This window comes from Mobula birostris, chromosome 19, assembly GCF_030028105.1.
Source record: "Mobula birostris isolate sMobBir1 chromosome 19, sMobBir1.hap1, whole genome shotgun sequence".
Lineage (NCBI taxonomy): Eukaryota > Metazoa > Chordata > Chondrichthyes > Myliobatiformes > Myliobatidae > Mobula > Mobula birostris.
The window spans coordinates 43,356,112-43,376,715 of NC_092388.1; the positions used below are offsets into that span (position 1 = coordinate 43,356,112).

General features: G+C 41.0%; 1 protein-coding gene across 6 annotated transcripts in view; it reads right to left on the reverse strand.

Annotated features, from left to right (window-relative positions):
* Positions 1 to 20,604, reverse strand: part of LOC140212554 (catenin delta-2-like) — a 579,924-nt gene that overhangs the window by 467,785 nt on the left and 91,535 nt on the right. For 4 of the 6 annotated variants that reach the window (XM_072283520.1, XM_072283516.1, XM_072283515.1 and 1 more), the window contains exons 1-2: positions 5,764 to 5,801; positions 4,971 to 5,083 (exon numbers count right to left, since the gene is read on the reverse strand). In XM_072283520.1, the coding sequence (XP_072139621.1) occupies positions 4,971 to 5,083; positions 5,764 to 5,787 (137 nt within the window). In that variant the 5' untranslated portion in view covers positions 5,788 to 5,801. Of the gene's footprint in view, positions 1 to 4,970; positions 5,084 to 5,763; positions 5,802 to 17,048; positions 17,222 to 20,604 lie in introns of those variants that run through there. The other 2 variants (XM_072283517.1, XM_072283519.1) reach the window with 2 other exon arrangements.

Sequence of the window (20,604 nt, forward strand, 5' to 3'; positions counted from 1 at the left end):
TGGAGAGATTGGGCCAAGGACTGATTTGAGGTTGAAAATCTTTCGGATGAGGTGACTCAGCGAGGGTGATAAGTACAGGGATATGTGTGATGGAGAGTGAGTGGATGTTAGCAATTGAACAGCAGATGCAATCATGCATTCCTGGTCAAGGCAGCAATGTTGATAATGCCTTAAGCATGAGAAGACAGTAAGTCAGCCTGTCTTCCTCTGCACAGCTGACACATAGGATTTCCCTGGACACTGTTGTAATGACATATAGAAGAAAAGTCAGAGCTTTCAAGAGAAGTGGAAGTTTTATTTACTCAGATATCTTTTACTTATTGGTTATATTTGGTTGGCAGGTCATATGAGATGTGACAAACATTGCTGAACTCTCGCATCCAAAGAGCATCTGAACACACTTCCAGATGACTCAGACATCCACTGGGGCCCACCCAAATGATGTAAGGAGATCTGTATTCTCACATCTTCATCTGGACGTCCATTCATACACGTACCAGGGCTTGCTTCCACTTAATTTCCAATTACATACCCATCTAACCCTACCCAAATGCCCACGTATCAAAATCTGTTGTATTCTGAAATTTGATAGTGGTGGGGAAGAAGCTGCTCTTAAAACACTGAGTATGGGTCTTCAGGCTCCCATAGATCCTCCCTGATGGTAGTAAGATGAAGAGAGCATGACTCAGATGGTGAGAGCCTTTTATTATAGATGGATAAAAGTAGCACTGATCACTGACTGTACTGAGGCAAGGATTCAGAATGTCAACCCTTGGAATGGAAAAGCTACCTGCATCGCTGGGGACCTCATGAACAATTCAGGCAATAATAACAGTGGGCACTTTATTCCCTCCATATTACTGTGCTGCTGGCAATGTGCTTATACAGTGGTAGCACTACTAGTAGTGAATGAGTGGAGAACTAAATGAGTTGTGTGGTCCATTCCCAAAATCTTCCACCTTCTCTGACTGTAAGCAATTTCACTGGCCCAGAGCCATGAGCCTTACAATAAATTAAATGATCACTCAATACCCACAGATTCAAGAGGGTCAGCAGCAAACTTAGGGGAGAAACTATATGAGAATTTTCAACACTTCCATTACTTGTAATGTCATGTGTGAAGCCAAGCAGAGCTCCAGAACGGATGATGCTAATGAGAGAGATAATGAAAGACAATGGAGAAACATTCAAAATGCTAGTAAGAGAGAAGAGAGAGATTAACGAGAAAGAGACACAATTCAGATGTTGGCGTCTGCCACAGACCGTTTGCTTTGAACCTGAACTGTTTGAAGTTTGATGGACAGGTGATACCCCATCGGGGAATAAAAATAGCCGGTTTGCTAAGGCACGACACACACACGCCACGAGATCCTGGAAACAGCAGTGTGCCCCACAAGTTGGTGGGAGTTTGGAGGACCAGTTTGCGGGAATCAGTCGGAGGCTCACAGGGTGTAAAGGTACAATCGGTGGGAACCTGGTGTGTGTCCGCCCTTGCCTGGGTGCCGGGTTCACCACGGAAGAACAATCGTATCCGGAACAGAGGGGTCACTGTCGGTGACCCCAGCTGGATCAGAAGGCATCGACAGGTTTGCCTGAAACCAACTGCATCTCTCACTCTCTCCCCCCAATGGTACAACAACAGCGATTACTTCGAACTGCACTAGACTGAACTGAACTCTGCTTCACCTTAAGACTGATCATTTTACCCCTAGACTGCGATAGAGCTTGGTTGATTCCTATTACCCTATTTCTTTGTATATGTGTATACTATCATTGCTAACCTGTTACATTTATATCCTTGAGGTTAGTGTACTGTATTACTTATTTCTTTAATAAAACTTTATTAGTTCCTAGTAATCACAGACTCCGAGTGTTCCATTTCTGCCAGTTACAGGGTATGTAACAGTAAATGTACTGTAATTGTTAAAGAAATGGATGATTGATGGCCATAACCATCCAATTAGAAATCCTTTTTGCCCGTTTACCACAGGAAATTTAGGGGAGGCAGTCATGAGCAGGTTATGACAAGAAATTACCCGGGGTACTTCCAGTCATTATATTGACACAATAAAAGGTGATCAGATTGACCCAAATATGTCATTATCACTTGACAGGGATTGTGGAAATCCAAGCTACTAATACTGAAAAATCCATTTCAAATAAAAATACTCTGTCCAATAACACACAACCCTGGCAGAATATATCATTCCTGATGGAATAAACTCTGCTTACATTGACCTGAAATCCCATTAGTGCCCCAAGGAGAGACTTTCTAATCCGACATCTACCGGTAAGATCAATGAGAAATGTGGGGGAAAAAAATCTTTAGTTGCAGAAATATTTAGCTCTAAATCCAATCTGTGCTGTGCTCAAAGCATACAGATGAGGGAGCTGTTCAAAGATGCAATGAATACAAAGGTTACAACAAGTGGGGGTTGAGGGGCTTGCTTTAAGATTCTTGAGCAACTAAAGCAGGCACTACACTTGGACAAAATAAATAAGAGGCCTGGTGAAGTCTGACAATGAGCTATTGTTACAGCTGTTCAACTACTTAAATGAGACCCTTCACCATAGCAAAGTTAAGGCCAGGACATTCTCATTGCAGACTGAAGATTCAAGGCAATGAAAACACATAGATACGCATATTAATAATCTGCATTATTCATTTCACTTTTAACTTACTAGTTTGCTCAGTAGACATACCTTCGATATTTGGCATAATTTTTTAACATAAGCAATGAAATACCATTCAAGACACTGTCATTTTGATTCTGAATTGGCTGAACATTTGTGGGAATGTGTAAAGTGAATGATAGCAAATCAGCAGTTTGTTTTTCTCCTGACTAATTTTGTTTCCATTTATTTTTAAACTTTATTCATAATAAATCATTCAATACCATTTCATCCTTTACCTTCATAGCCAATGTATTCTGTACTGTTCTATCATATTCGTACATGGCAACAGCACTGCTGCAACTCAAGAGGCACTCTGGGCTGGTATAATACTACAATACTTGCGGGCATTCCTCCCCTAACCGAGCCCCTCCCTCCCCAGTAGGAGTAGAACTCCACACTGCAGTCCTTCCCCACCAAATCCTCGTGTCGCTGCACCAAGCTTTTGAGCAGCATTCCTCCATGGACATCTCAATGTGCTGACAGACCAACAACTTCTGGGCAGCCAAAGAGCATCTTTCACGCAGTTGATGATCTGCCAGCGGCATCTGATGCTCACCTTCCTGGGAACAGCCCACAAATCAGAGAGAACTCTGTCATACAGCTTCTTTGGATGAACCGCGACACCACCCCTTCTGACCTTCTCCAGACCCTCTTCGCAAACCTACGGTCTGCAAAAATGTGAGCCACCGTCTCTTCCCCTCTACAGCCATCCCACAAGCAGCGGGTTGCGGGAACGGTGCTCCAGGCATGAGAAAAGGATCTGACTGGGAGTGCTCTCACTGTCAACCAGGCAAATTCTAAGTCTCTGTTGGTGAGGCCTGGCGATGAGGCATTCCACCAGATGGTCTGGACAGAAACACACCCCACTGTGTCCATCAAGTCCTTCTCCTGCAGTATCTGCAGGATGTTCCAGGCTACACACTGCCTGATGGACTTGTGGTCAAAGGTGTTGGCTTGGGAGAAGTTCTCCATGAAAAACAGGTGGTACGGCAACATTCAGCTGACTGGGATATTGCGCGGCAATGGGGCCAGACCTCTCCTTTGCAACACCTTGGCATATAGGGGCACCTGGTGCCCTCATATTCAGGTTCAATGCACAGCCCGAAGCACCCACTCACAAAGGTAGTCATCTACTGAGGTCAGCGAAAGGATCATAGGCATCCCTGCAAATTCGCTGTGTGCCGTTTCACACAGGTGCATCCATCCAAAGCTTATTCCTTTAAGAGACCCTGATTCCTTCTCTTAGCTAGAGAACCAGTGACAGGAAACTGCCACTGGGGCTTAGGTGATCGAGGTGAATTAGTCAATATCAGAAGCGGCTGACAGAACAAACAAATAGCATTTCTTAGCCCCCAGAATAATATAAAACCACAGCAACAATGCAGCTCATCACATTTGAGAGGAGGAAGCCTCTCTGTAGTGAGTCCACACACTAATCTGTAGTGTGTCCACACATCCTGCCACCCATGTAAAAAGAGCAGATTGAGGGGAGAATGGGTTTTAAAATAAATGAGTTATTAGCGTGAGACAGCAAAGGAGCATTCCACCGTCAGCACTCCAACTCGACTCATTCTCTCACACTGCCTAAGCACCCTAGCGACATGAAGGTTATTGTCCAGTTAAATTACTGATGATAGTGAATGGAACTCATGTATCAAAATATTCAGTAATAGAGAAAACACAACTATATCCTGTTCTAATTCTTAATCATCCCCAGCATACCCTTTTACATGTACCTGTGACATAGTACAGGGAAACCTGAGAGTAATTGCTTTAATGTTTGAGTAATGTTAGGTTACAATGGACTCTGCTCCTTAGCTGCTATTAACATGATTGAGTGGACTGAACAGTTTGTGTACTCAAACTGATGAAGTCCTTCTTTGTAGAGAATGTATTTTCAAGGGGAGAACATGCTATAACTCTTCAGTTTGACTACAGGAGTTCCAACTCATGATTGCCTGCAGCAAGGAGAATTTGAAATATTACTCATCAAGTGTGCTCTGTTGTACCTCTCATCAATCAACAGTCATGAAGCAGTAATCGGGAAGAGGCTTCCTCTACAGGAAAATACATTGCATGGCACAACTGAAGTAACACAAGAACTGCATGGGCTCAAGGAAAGAGCACCCTTTCTTTTACCCAACACCCTATCATTCCACACACCTTCAACCTTGGTAAACCAGCAGGGCATCAAAATGTTTCACGCACACACAAAACCTTCACTCTGAGCACACCTCCGAGGCTTGTGCTAAACTACAACATGAAAGTAAACAGGATTCATGCTTAATCCATACCTAATGCTGCTCATGCTGCCCGTATCGGATCCCAGTTTGCATCGCTCCAATTGGCTGGCGACAATCTGACGCTCCGCCTCCAGCTCTCTGGTTAATCTTTCAAACTGCAGCTCCTGCAACGAGGGGAGGGGGGGGGGGGGAAAGAAAGAAAGAAACAGGCATCAACCATGAGGAAAGTACATGGGGGCAGGGGATATTAAACAACACAATAAATTCCTCCTTCATACACCAGTCACTGTATGAATCACAGATCCATTAAAAAATTGATAACATAAGCCATTCAGTCCATCATGTCTATGCCAATTAATAAATTTCACTCTCCCACACTAGGTACATTACAAAATAACTCAATGTTCTATAACTCATGACCAAACAGTGCTTAATGCATCCTTAGGCTGATTAAGAAACAAAGTTTTCTCATCTCACCTCTAATCCTTCAACCTATTACTTCAAATGAATGTCTGCCAGTATTTGACTCCTCTGCTAAAGAAATTATTTTCCTCATATTTACCCCAGCTGGGCACTTTAATTATGACTGTCCTCAGCCTACTCTTTTCTAAAGAAGCAGAAGCTGTTCTATCCAATCTTTCCCAAGAGCTAAACATTTTCAGCGTGGGCAACATTCTTTGGCGTCTCTGTATGTGATGCGGAAACCAGAACTCTATGCAGCATTCAACACGTGGCTTAACTGATGTGTATAGTTCTTGCTTAACATCCCTACTTTTATACTCTATCCCTTGGCTAACAAAGTATTCCATCTTTTTTTAATCACTTTATTGAAGTATCCTGTTACCTTAAAGGATTTGTAGTCATTCATTTCCAGATCCCATAGCTCCTCCACACCACTGAATATCCTCTCATATATTACATGCACCATTGCCAAGACACATCTTTCCAATTGCATCACCTCCCATTTCTCTGGATTAAATTATATTTGCCATTTTTTGGCTCAGCTGACATGCATTCTGTAATCGAAACATTTCCACTGTTAACCGCATCATCAACTGTTACAAATATTGTAGAGTTATTTGTCATGATCTCTATATTTAATCCAAACTATTAATAAACATATTACAAAAACTGAATACCAAGACTTATGGAACCCAGTGTTAACAGCTTTGTAATCACAAACATACCTACCAACCTTCACTCTTTGTTTCCTGTCACTGGGATCCAAAATGCAACCCCATCGACTTAAATCTCAAATCTCTTTACCTTAATTTTTCAACCAGACTGTATCAAAACACTTCACGAAACCCATAGAGACTTCATCAAAGGCATTGCCATTAACAGTCTTGCTTGTACTTTCTGTAATTCAATTAACTTATGCAGTAAGAATCATCCCGTTGCAAACCCTTACCGATCATCATCGATTAATGTGTTTCAAATAAGTTTTGTACTATTTGCTTCCAATGAAATCTAGTCAACCATTCCAAGTTAAACTAAATGGGCTTCAATTACTCAGTTTATTCCCTCTTCTCATTTTAAACATTACTGCAACAACAGCGTTCCTATCCTCTAACAGGTTCTCATTGATCTCATTGAAACCAACTGAATGTTGAAAGGCCTAGAATAGGGTGGATGTGGAGAGAATGCTTCCTATGGTGGGGGTATCCAGAACTAGAGGGCGACCCTTTACAGAGGTAAGGAGGAGTATTTTTAAGCCAGAGAGTAGTAAGTCTGTGGAATAATCTACCACAGACTGAGGTGGAGGTCAAGTCCATGGGTATGTTTAAGCCGGAAGTTGATAGTTTCCTGATCGGTCAGGACATCAAAGGATATGGCGAGTAGACAGGTGTATGGGGTTGAGTGGGATCCGGGATCAGCCATGACAGAATGGTGGAGCAAACTCGATGGGTTGGACGGCCTAATCCTGCTCCTCTGTGTTATGGTCATATAGTCTAAGGTTGAAATATTGTCCTGAGCCTTCACAATTTTTGTTGGCTGCTTTTAACAGCATAGGCTGCATATTATATGGTCAGTGATTTATCCATTCTCAGTAAATGATATTTTTTCTATAACATTTTGTTTATTCATCATAACTATATCATTCTCTTCTGCTACAAAGACAATCAGTAATTAGTCATTAGGACCTAATCCACATCCACCACCTCTGTTAAATAACATTTTTGGTAACTAATACTCCTTACCTTTTCATTCGTTTCCTCTTTATGTACTTATAGGCCATCTCTGGATTTTTTTAATTTTCTAAACAATATTTTTCTTCATACACTGAATTCCTTTCTTAATGCCTTTGATTGCTCTACTTTATCAGAGAGTAATGTCATGTGGGTGACAGAGCTCCTGCACTGAATCAAAACCTACATGACACTGCTTCCATCTACTAGTATTAAACTGCTTTCAACTTAGTAAAAAAGACGTTATTCTGAGATTCATTACTCCTGTTTCACGCTTGTTCTTTTCCACAACTACTCTAAATTCATGTGAATTGTGATTACTTCCATAACAGTACTCTCTGACAGAAACTTCTTCCACCTGTCTAGCTTCATTTCTTAAAAGTAAATCCAGAATCATACCCAACACACCCCCATCCCCTGAAATGACACAGAGGAGATAGAAATACATCAATCTGACCAAAGAAAGAGTAAAAAAATAGATACAGAAGTCTCACTCAGTAGAGAGTCTTTCTTTCTCTATTTAACTAATAACTTACCTGACATAACTCTCTCCAAAATAATATTTTACCTTAAATGCAACACAAAATGAATTTAATATGTATGTAGACCTTTATGACCCTCAAAAGTGTGCTACTTCTAATAATAACAGCAGCCATCATTGGATTTGTAAAGACCAAAACTCCAGCCCTTCAAACTAATATATTATTCAGACACTGGAAGGGTTCTCCTGTTCTTCGAAAAGGTATCATTTTAGGTACATCTGAGAAGCAAACTAGTCTTTAGTTTAACTTCAACAGTCCATCACCTCTTCAATACTTGAGTATTGGTGTAGATTATGTGTAAGGACTGGTCCTGAACTCTTTAGGTTTTGATTCAGTGCAGGAGCTCTGTCACCCACATGACACTGAAACTATAAATAAGACAGTATGATCTACATCCATTATTCTGCTATCTTCTTCACAACTATTTGTAAACCTGTAGGGGATAGCATCAATATCCGCTTATAAAGAAATGAAGTAGAAGGCTTGACATTGTGAATTGTACTCAAACTTTTCCTGCTGGTCAATTTTATTACTTGTAAGTTTTAGGCAGACATAGCATAGCTGTCGGAGTTGAGGATGTGGTATGGTGATTATCAGCAGAAAAGAGAATTGGTCTGGCTGAAAACTGTAATGTTGTCAAGACTTGCTCCAATATTTCAATGCCTGCCTGCAGCATTTGGAGATCATCATAACCACTGAATTGTGATAAATTGTGGTAAATGCAGATCTGATAGAAACATGTAAAATTATGAAAAGGATAGATAAGATAGAGGCAGGAAAGTTGTTTCCACTGGCAGGTGAGACTAGAACTGGGGGACATAGCCTCAAAATTCGGGGGAGTAGATTTAGGACAGAGATGAGGAGGAACTGCTTTTCCCAGACAGTGGTGAATTTGTGAAATTCCCTGCCAAATGAAGGAGTGAAAGCTACCTCAGAAAATATATTTAAGACAAGGTTGGATAGATTTTTGTATAGTAGGGGAATTAAGGGTTATGGGGAAAAGGCAGGTAGGTGGAGATGACTCTATGGCCAGATCAGCCATGATCTTATTGAATGGCAGAGCAGGCTCAACGGGGCAGATGGCCGACTCCTGCTCCTATTTCTTATGTTCTTAAGAAACCACAATCTCTCGAATCACTACCCAGCAATGTGAAGTCAGTCCATGAAGAGAGCACCAGTTCAGTTGGACACCCTGTGGTCTCTACCGGACACAAAACAATCATTTCCTTGTGACTGGTGGCTGCCAAAACTCAGCTGGCAGTACCCCTGCACTGTGTCTCACCCTGACACTGGAAAATCCTAGACTAATATTCCAATGCAGTAATGAAGGACGGATTGCTTTATCATATATGTTGACGTTCGGTTTATATGTTAAACTGAGGCCCCATTTGTCCATCTGGGAAAACAAAAGGGATCCTACAGCAAGATTCTCTTCAGCGTTGGTCAGTATTAAGTATTCCACCAACTTCAAGAAAGAACTTTTATCTCATTGCATATCACAGCCACCATGATTTTCAAAATAGAGTATAATTTCCTTTCAATGGCTTAAAGCACAAACATTCAGCATTATGCAGGAAAGAGTAGATGCTGACTAACAGCAAAGATTCTGTAGACAAAGGATCTAGTGTTTTTCAGACGTATATGATGGAAAAACTCTTCTCGGGCTTCTAGCAGGGTACAGGTATCGATTACAACTGACCTTTTGATGACAACTCTGCCATCTTCATCAGGGATGATGCCTGGGCATGTCTGGTTCGGTGGTATTTATACCCCCATCATCCATCCTGCCTAATTGGTTAGTCCTCATCCAATCAGGTTTCCACTCTCCCACCTTGTTTACAATCAAATTCCACTTCTTACTTAGAGTGAGAACTTTGTCTTTGTTAAAATTCATTTCCTCTAGTTTTATTTCAGTGACTTCCTTTACCAGACGGTGGAAACCTACAACACGGAGCACAGGAGGTGTATCCATTTGGGATACCTGGGGAAATCAGCGTTAGCAGAACATTACATTCGCAATGGCCATTGGCTTGATTGCGACAGTACAGAATGACTGTGTACGACAATTGCTTTTGGGACCACCTGGTGATCGATACCTGTACCCAGCTGGAAATCCAAGAAGAGTTTATTCATTCTGTAGACAAGTTGTCAATCACAGCTAGAAAGCGGCTACCAAGTGTGATTATTGACAAAAATGCCAGGAAGCTGAGTGGGTGGGGAAATACCAGAAGGCATTCTTCACTGGTAAAATGACGACACGTTCGGAAGCAGCAGCCTCTCCAGCGTCAACCAAAGATGTTTTTGGCTTTTTAAATGTCATTCTTATGATCACAAGACAATGCTAGACATTTAGAACTTCCGAGTACGGTAGGTCTACCCCATAAACGAGCTGCTCATTCATGGAGGAGCTGGACTTGGTGCAGACCGTGCTACTGCTAAGAAAAGGCATTGGAGTTGGTGCACGAAGGTGGTGTGCAGTCTGACAGCGAGTTATCTTGGATGTTTTCCTTGCGATCGCAAGACCTTGCTGAACATTGGTAATGTAAAATACTGCAAGTCCGCTCCCCGTGTTTATTGATGAAAGAGAAAGTGGAGGAGCTGCGCAGGGTTTGATTTTGGCGAGGAACAGGCCTCTAGCCGCAGGCTTGCCTGTTGCAGCAGCCCCAAGAGAGCAGATGCCGGAGATGGTGCAGCATGGCATCCATGCTGGGCTGGGGGCTGCCCTCTACCCTCTACCGTTTGCTTGGTGGAAGACAAGCTGGATTGCAGCGTGCGTGCGTACATCCATTTGGGGACTGCTGAAAATTGCTTGTTGTTGCTGATAATGCACCATCAACTTACAGGACATGTCATATTATTTATACACATATGCACACACACAAATATATATATTTATTATTGTGTGACTGTATACTTACTGCTATCTTATATGTGCTATTTGTGCCTTGTGTTGTGTATGAATGTTGGTTCTGTCTTTTACACCTTGGCCCTGGAGGAACATTGTTTCATTTGGCTGTATTCATGGGTACTCGTATATGGTTGAGTGATAATTGAACTTGAACTTGAAATCCAAAACCTTTGAATAATTACTTTTTCTCCCTAAACATCCTGAGCATCCATTACCAACTCACTAGCAAACATTATTTCACTCCATTCCACTGTTTTAAAATTCATCCTTTAACACAGTCCCTTTCCAGTCAAGCAAGCATCCTAATCATTAGCAGTCTAATTCCACATTTCATCCTGAATCCCACCAAAACCTCATACTCTGCCTAATCCCAGAAAGAGTTCACAAAGCAGATCCAGTACATGATTAATCTACCCTGTGAGTTTACAGAATCTGCCTGATTCCCTAACCACTCCTTGGCTTTGTACCTCACTCTGTACATTATACATGGCCCAGTTGATTACACTCGTAGCCAGTCATATGAATGTGGTTTCAAATTCCATTCTGGAGGTATGAACACAGGCAGATACAGAGACATAAAAGCAATGCCAATAATGCTGTAGTTAAATCAGAATCAGGTTTACTATCACCTGCATGTGTTGTGAAATTTGTTAACTTAGCAGCAGCAGTTCAATGCAATACATAATGAAGAAGAAGAAATAAATAAATAGTAAATCAATTACAGAATACTTATATTGAATAAATTAAAAATCCTGCAAAAACAGGAATAATATTTATTTAAAAAGTGAGGTAGTGTTTATGGGTTCAATGTCCATTTAGGAATTGGATGGCATAGGGCAAGAAGCTGTTTCTGAATCGCTGAGTGTGTGCCTCCTACCTGATGGTAACAGTGAGAAAAGGGCATGCCCTGGGTGCTGGGGGTCCTTAATAATGGACGCTGTCTTTCTGAGACACCACACCTTGAAGATGTCCTGGGTACTTTGTAGGCTAGTACCCAAGATGGAGCTGACTGAATTTACGACCCTCTGCAGCTTCCTTCGGTCCTATGCAGTGGCCCTCCGCCCCCATACCAGACAGTGATGCAGCCTGTCAGAATGCTCTCTACGGTACATCTATAGAAGTTTTTCAGTATTTTTGTTGACGTACCAAATCTCTTCAAACTCCTAATGAAGTACAGTCTCTGCCTTGACTGCATCGATACATTGGGACCAAGTTAGCTTCTCAGAGATCTTGGCCCCCAGGAACTTGAAACTGCTCACTCTCTCCACTTCTGACCCCTCTACGAGGATTGGTATGTGTCCCTGCATCTTACCCTTCCTGAAGTCCACATTCAGCTCTTTTGTCTTACTGACATTGAGCGCAAGGTTGTTACTGCAACACCACTCCACTAGTTGGCAAATCTCACTCCTGTACACCTTCTCGTCTCCATCTGAGACTCTACCAACAATGTTTATATTATCAGAAAATTTATAGATGGTATTTGAGCTATGCCTAGTCACACAGTCATGGACATAGAGAGAGTAGAGCAGTGGGCTCAGATATTACAATGTGCTCCCAAGAAACTTTTAAAGAACAGGGAAATTGGTGATGATGTCTCAGCTACTTATTAGATTTCAAGCAATATCACAACGGTTAAGGGATTTTTTGGTGTTTATATTGTCATAGAGCAGCACGGAGGTAAGCCCTTCAGCCCACAAAGTTTGCAATGACCATGAATCACTTATTGACCCGTATCCTGCATTTAGCCCATTTTTCATTCTCCCCAAATACTCCTCGATTCCCCTCAGGTTCTACCACTAGGGACAAATTGCAGTGGTGAATGACCTCTCAACCTGTATAGTCTGAGATGCGACAGGAAATAGAGCACCTGGAGGAAATGCACACGGTCACAGGGAGAATGTGCGAACACCACCCAAACAGTACTTGAGGTCATGACTGAAGCCGGGCATGTGGCACGGTGAGACAGTGGCTCTGCTATCTGTGCCACAGTGACTATTTATTATTGTGGTCTGTACTGTTCCTTCCTCGGAATGACTAAACTTCCAAACTAGTTTATCAGCAGCTATACTATCCTTTGGGATATTCCAAGGACATCAAAGGTGATGTGTAGGTTCTCCTCTTGGTGACCTCCTCCAGCTCCACAATGCCCCTTCAAGACAAGTGTGTTTGTCTTCAACTATAGTAACTTGGGCATTCCTCACTTCTTTCCCTCTAGTGGTATCAGTGCTTCAGCATGCAGCTACAATTAACCCGAGTTCTTGATATTTCATTATAATGTTTTCAAAAACACTGAACGTGACACTTTTTAAATTAGTGGGCCAAGGGAGAGCCAATACCAAAGGTGATATAGCCCACAACCGAACCACTGCAGTATCAGCTCCATGACAAAGATTAGATTTTACTTACTAATCCAACAGGATATTTTTCTGCAGAGTTTATCTAGCAAAGCATTGAATCAATGAAGGACTATTTATTCCCATATCCAAATATCAGGTCAAAAGGGCTTGGTCAAAGCCTGTAACTGTGAATCTCTTACAGTTACAGTAGCTGATGAGATTGTGGAGGCATGAGTAATGATCTTTCAAGAATCACTATATTCTGGAATGGTTCCAAAGGACTGGAAAATTCCAAATGTCACTCCACTCTTTAATACGGGAGGGAGGTAGAAGAAAGGAAATTATGGCCAGTTAGCCTGACTTCAGTGGTTGGGAAGATGTTGGAGACCAGTATTAAGGTGAGGTTTCAGGATACATAGAAGTGTGTGATAAAATAAGCCAAAGTCAGCATAGTTTCCTTAAGGGGAAATCTTACCTGACTGAATCTGTTGGAATTCTTTGAGGCAGGATAGACAAAGGAGTCAGTGGATGTTGTGCAGAGGTCGGTGTTGGACCACTTCTTTTCACATTATATGTCAATGATTTGGATGATAGAATTGATGGCTTTGTGGCCCGGTTGAAGAAGCATGGAGTCTGCAGAAGGACTTAGACAGATTTGGAGAATGGACAAAAAGTTGCTGTTGGAATATCATGTAAGGAAGTTAACAGTCATGCATTTTGGTAGAAGGAATAAAGGTGTAGACTACTTTCTAAAGGGGGAGAAATTCAAAACTCGGAGTCATAAAGGAACTTGGGAGTCTTTGTGCAGGATTCCCTAAAGATTAGCTTGCAGGTTGAGCTGATGGTAAGGAAGGCAAATGCAATGGTTAGCATTCATTTTGAGAGGACTAGAATATAAGAACAAGGATGTGATGCTGAGTCAGGCTGCACTTGGGGGATCATGAGCAGTTTTGGGCCCCTTATCCAAGAAAATATGTGTTGGCACTGGAGAGGGCCCAGATGAGGTTCACGAGAATGATTCCAGAAATCAAAGGGTTAACATATGAGGAGCATTTGATAGCTCTAGGGCTGTACTCGCTAGAGTTTAGAGAATTAGAGGGTATCTCATTGAAATCTATCAAATATTGAATGGCCTAGATTGAGTGGATGTTGGGAGGATGGCTTCCTATAGTGCGTGAGTCTAGGACCAAAGGGCCCAGCCTCAAAGTAGAGGTACATCCATGTAAAACAGAGATGAGGAAGAATTTCTTTAGCCAGAGCCTAATGAATCTGTGGAATTCCTTGCCACAGACAGCTGTGGAGACCAAGTTGTTGAGTATATTTAAACAGGAAGTTGATAGATTTTTGATTAGTCAGTGCATCAAAGGTTACAGGGAGAAGGCAGGAGAATGGAATTAAGAGGAATGATAAATCAACCATGATGGAATGGTGAAGCAGACTCAATGGGCCAAATGGCCTAATTTTGCTCCTATGTCTTATGGTCTTTTTTCCTTGGCCATTCAACTTTCACATGAGTCTCCATCTAATCACAATCTACCACTATGCTCTGATGGAGGTCATCAACCTGAAATGTTGACTGATTTCTCTTTCCACAGGTACTGATTGACTGGCAAATTCTTCCATCACTTCTATTCTTGCTTCAGATTCCAACAACTGAAATTTGACCTGTTTTCCATTCCCACAACTGAGATTCGGATTCTGCTCCTGTTACATTTTTGAACAAAATAAGAAAAAATTTCTTGGCAAGAATTATTTCTTAAATCTTTCAGTAACATCACCATACAGGTTTCATTTGATCATAAAACTATAATCCACATGTTCAAATTACTCTATTGATGTAGCCTTTTCCCCACAAAATGAATGTAATATGTATGTAGTCTTTCATACACTTAGGGAGTGGTACACTCCAATGATCATTACTTTAGGATAGAAATATCAGCAGCTATCTTTGGACTTTGGAACTAAAGCCTCCTTGAGTTCAACGTCTCTTTGAAATGTCCGTCCTCCTCAAATTCAGGCATCTTGTACATCACCAATTTGCTTCACCCTACTACCAGCAGCCATGCCATTGGCTCCTTGCCCGGAGCTTTGGATTTCCTCCCTAAAGTGTTCAAAAGTATTACCTTAACTCTTCCTCCTACAAAATATCCTTTCATCAAACTAAAATTTCCATCAAGCATCAGGTAACACTTAACCATGTTTATGGTGCTATATAAAAGCAAGTTGACACTGTAGATCAGGCGATCCCAACTTTTTTCCTGCACTGGATCAATACCATTAAGCAAGGGATCTGTGGGCACTAGGTGGAGAATGTCTGCTGTAGAATATGATATGTATTCCATAATTACATGCCCAAAATTTATCTCTGCAAATAAATATTTTAGACAGGGAAAGCTTCTGTGATAACTGAGTAATAATGATATGGATCACAACTGAGTTTTTTTGCAATTCACTGCAATAGCCCAGATAGATTAGATTAGATTAGATTCAACTTTATTATCATTGTCCCGAGTACAGATACAAAGCCAATGAAATGCAGTTAGTATCTGACCAGAAATGCAAAGAATATTGTTATTTACAAAATAACTGTGAATAAAAAGTAAGTGCTACAGCACACAAATATAAAAGTACTGAGACAGTACAATATGGGTACAATACTGCTTAGCACTGTGAAGTAAGGTTCAGCAGGGTCACAGCCTCAGGGAAGAAGCTCCTCCTGTGCCTGCCGGTACGGGAGCAGACGCTCTTGTAGTGCCCACTGGATGGGAGGAGAGTAAAAAGTCCATGGTTAGGGTGAGATGCATCCTTGATAATGCTTTTCACCCTGCCCGGTCAGGATTTATGCAATCAGTTTTCGAACAACAGCAGCAAGCAACAAATTATCACATTCAGGAGTGACAGAGGAATAAGAGAATTAATGAGAATATGGTAAATCATTGGCCGAATAATGTAGCAGAAAAGAATGAGGCACTTTGCTTATTGCTGAGGAGCCCATAGCTGAAAATATATCTTTGATATTTTCCATTTTTCTTGGCTCATTTCCATTTCCCAATCCTGATGTCCCCATCATCCCCAAATCTCCTGTCACAGCTGAGAATATTTGTATTTATTAAGTTTCAAAGCTTAAACTGTTCTATCAAAATGAAACTCCAAAGTTCCAGCTTCAAAATGAGAGACCTTCCCTTGTGGACCAAATGCTTATCTGCCGACTTACTTAAAGGCTGAGCTTTCTTTTAAATCAGTGCAGGTCTTGATAAGATATTAATTCTACTTCATTCAGAAGTCCAGTAATCACATATAATCCAAGGGACATTGTTTGAATCACACATCAACACACTGTACAATAAAAACCTTTTACAACAAAAAGGTCAAGAATAACATAAAGCCATGAAAATCACACCTTTTTTTCTACAAACCAACTAGTAGCAGCACCTGCGAAGTACGATACAACAAGAGTTGAGATTAGGCACTAAAACACAACATAGAAGCTTTGAACTTCTCAGAAGTATTCTCATTCAGGACAAATCGATTCCAGGCTGATTTCTAGGTCAATGGGGGAGGTGGGAATAAAAGCTGATTATTTTTATTCATTTCATCTTTGAATACTAACCATTTATTCACATAATGGATTCTCTGCCAGACTATCTATATACACACACACACACACTTTTTCCTTTGAAGAACTTCTAGAACTCCCCTTCAATTCTTGTAGAAATAAAAATAATAACTTCCAATTTTATCTCAATTATTCCGGAGATCAGAGAAAATAAACAGAACTATTTGGCCATAACCTGAAGTTTTAAGCGGGAGTGGTGGGGTCCTGGTTAAACTTAAATCAGCAAATGGTCACTAGCTGTAGTTTGTCAAGAGGTTTGTGTGCATATTTTACTTGCGGAAATATCTTCAGCTTCAGGATACAATAAATGACAAGATACACTGCTGAAGATCACGCTGACTCCAGCTCATTCAAAAACGGACTGATACCAGGCTAAAACACCCCCATGTAAGGTCACAAGGCAAGCAAAATTCATTTCACTTTTATCCCTGTCCCAGACAAAAAACGCTATCAGCTATTGCACTGTAGACTAGACGAACTAAAGGACAAAGCACCTTAACCGATTTACAAGCATTTATAAAAAAGAAGTCAGCATTACCTCATTGCTCGATATCGATACATTCCTGGTTCAAGTACCTGAATATGGAACACGCTATGCAAATATCAAAGCAAAATACTCTAAGTCTCTCCAAGTTAACATTCTTTCCAATGAGCAAACAACTTTTTCTATTCGTTAGAAAATGTCTCATCCAATGCAGGCAGCCCGAGTGCTCACTGCCTTCCAGAGTAGAATGGAGTTCACCCAGGCACAAAGGTCTCCATGGCAACCACTGAATTTCGACCCTTGTTGGCATTATTTATGCAACATTTCACCACAAAAGGCCTCCTCAGTAGCTGTGAAAGCCAAATTCTGCTATTTTCCAATCAGCACTCTTACTTTTCCATTCCTGAGGCAATCTGCATACCGACGTTAAAAGATACCAGTGTGATGAAAATTGAGATGCTTTACAGAGATTGAAACATTGACTGATTAAGGTCTGAAAACCAAAGCCTGAGAGTTGTAGTGAAAATTTCATTCAGCACCATTTTAAAAGGGTTGACTGAGGACAAGCTGATATTAATACTGCAATTCAAATATATTTTTTAAGGAAGAATGAAATCAGTTGAAAAAGCTGCTGAATCATACAAACATTCATGTCTAGTCTTTTTTTACATTCCAGAATGGATTATTTCGGTCTAAATGTACTAACACTCATATTGTGTTATAAAATCAAACATCACTAGGCCATTTGGCCCAACATGTCTGTGAGAGTTTTCTGAGGAACTCTCTTTCAGTCCAATGTGTTCTTTGAGTTGTGTCCAATTCCCTTTGCACAGTCATTCATGAATCCAGTTCCACTACCCTTCCAAGTATTTTTCTTCAAAATGAGTGTAACTTCACAAGTTAACAAAAAAAATGAGCAATCACAGATAAACTCTTCTTCGTTCCCTTGGATGATATAGGGAAAGTATAAGAACAGTAAAGTTTAAATTGGGTTTCATTCCTTGAGGCATTAAACAATGATATCACTGTGGCCTTTAAAATAATTAATGCTTTGTAGAAGTGGAGAAAGAAAACATAATTCTAGAAGGGCCATCCAGAGCAGTCTTAAAATCAGATGTAGGTCACCCTGGATTATGACAGGAAGTACTTTACTAATAAAAAAAAGGCGTAGAAATCCAGAACTTTTAAATTCACAAAGTGTTCGATTTTAACATCCTTGTTCTGATAAAAAAAAATTATGCTCCCCAACTCCTTCTACTCTACGTGGATGACTACATTGGTGTTGCTTCATTCATCCAGGCTGAGCTCAGCAATTTCATCAACTTTGCCTCCAACTTCCACCCTGCCCTTAAATTCACTTGGTCCATTTCTGACACCTCTCTGCCTTTTCTTGATTTCTCTATCTCCATCTAAGGAGACAAACTGTCTACTAACATCTTTCATAAACATATCAATTCCCACAGCTATCTTGACTATACCTATTCCCATCCTATCTCCTGTAAAAATGCTATTCCCTTTTCTCAGTTCATTCATCGCTGCCACATCAGTTCCCAGGGTAAGACTTTCCTTTCCAGGACATCAGTGATGTTCTCCTCCTTCATAGGATGGGGTTTCATCATTGATGCTGCCTTCGCCCCCAACTCCTGCATTTCCTGCACATCTGTGCTCACTTAATCCTCCCCTAATCCTCCCCCCTTAACAGCGATAGAGTTCCCCTTGCCCTCACTTACCACCCCTTGATCCTCCACATCCAACACATCATTCTCCACAGTTACTGCCATTTTTAGCAGAATCTTACCACCAAATACATCTTTACACCCCCCCCCAACTCTCTCCTTTCCACAGGAACAGTTTCCTCTGTGATACCCTTGTACACACGTCCCTCCCTACTAATCTCCCTTCTGGCACGTATCCCTGCAAGTGACAGAAATGCTACACCCAGCCATTCACCTCCTTCCTCGCCTCCTTTCAAGTCCCCAACCAGTCCTTCCAGGTGAGGCAACACTTCACCTGCAAATCTTTTGGTTTTGTCTATTTTTTATCCAGTGCTTCCGATGTGGCCTCCTTTACGTCGGTGAGATTCAATGTAAATTGGAGGACTACTTTGTAGGGCACCTCTACTCCATCCACCAAAAGCATTTTAGTTCCTATCCCCATTCCCATTTTGACACATTGGTTCATCATGGCCTCCTCTTCTGCCACAATGAGACCACTCTCAGGGTGGAGGAACAACACCTCATATTCCGTCTAGTAATCTCCAACTAGATGGCACGGACATCAAGTTCTCCTTCCAATTTTTTAAATTTTCCATTCCCCTTCCCTCTTCTTTTATTCCCCACTCTGGCCTCTTACCTCTTTTCCTCATCTGCCGATCACATACCAGCGGTGCTCCTCCTTCTTCCTTTCTCCCACTCCCCTGTCTGATTCTTTCATCTCCATCGCTTTGCCTTTCCCACCCTCCTGGCTTTGTCTATCACCCTCTAGCATGTACTTTTTATTCTGGCACCTTCCCCATTCCTTTCCAGTCCTGATGAAGAGTGTCAGGCCGAAACTTCAACTGTTTTTTTATTTCCATATATGTTGCTGACCTGCTCAGTTCCTCCAGAAATATGTGAGTGTTGCTCAGGATTTCCAACATCCACAGAATCTCTTCTGCATAAAAATATATTAAACTAAAACTTCATCTCTGTTTCTCTCTCCACAGGGGCAGCCTGACCTACCATTTTTCCACCATTTTCTTTTCTGCTTGCAGCAGTAATTGGGTTAAAGTCGTTTTGCAACTCACAAACCTATCCCACTAGAGTCATTTACTGCTTCAGTGTCACACTACTTTTACTGAATAAAATGTATCAGAAATAGTCAGCACTATTTTGCATTTCAAAGGATGGAAAGGATCTATATAACTGAGCTAGTATCTACAAAACAACTCAATAATGCATTAATGCATGCATTACTAAATGACAATAAAAGGGGACTACGGGTCCTCATAATCTAATCTAATCTAATAGATACTCAGAAATAACCTGGCAATCATCTGTATCATAATAATATGGAAGCATTGAATTAGTTCCTGTCTGTTATTGTATTTTCCTTTTGTAATCACTCCAAATATTGAAGTTGAACAATCCTTTCTTTTCCCCTCTGGACAGCAATTTAAGCATACGGAATGGAGACAAGTACAAATCTGGGGTGTTGGTGGCAGTTCACATACTCAGCCTGAATCAGAAGGCAACATGTTCGCACCACCACATAGACTTAAGCATAATCTATTCTGAGACTTTTTGTATAGCACTGAGCAAGTGCAGCACTCCCTCAACTAATGCTAAAAATACAATCGATTCTAGTTAATTGGGACACACTGAGAACTGTACATTTTGGCCCAATTATGCAGCTGCCCCAATTGGATGGTTTCATGGAAATAGTTAAAAAGGTATAAAATTTTTATTTTTATTTTTGTCAACTGCTGTTCATCTGAGTAACAAGTTATGAATAAAACACCAAACAAATGAGAATACTATTAAAATTACTCATACTATAAAACTGTGTATTAGTTCCCAATACTTATTAATAGAGGAATTCATCCTGACTACATTGTCATGTTCTTTTGATT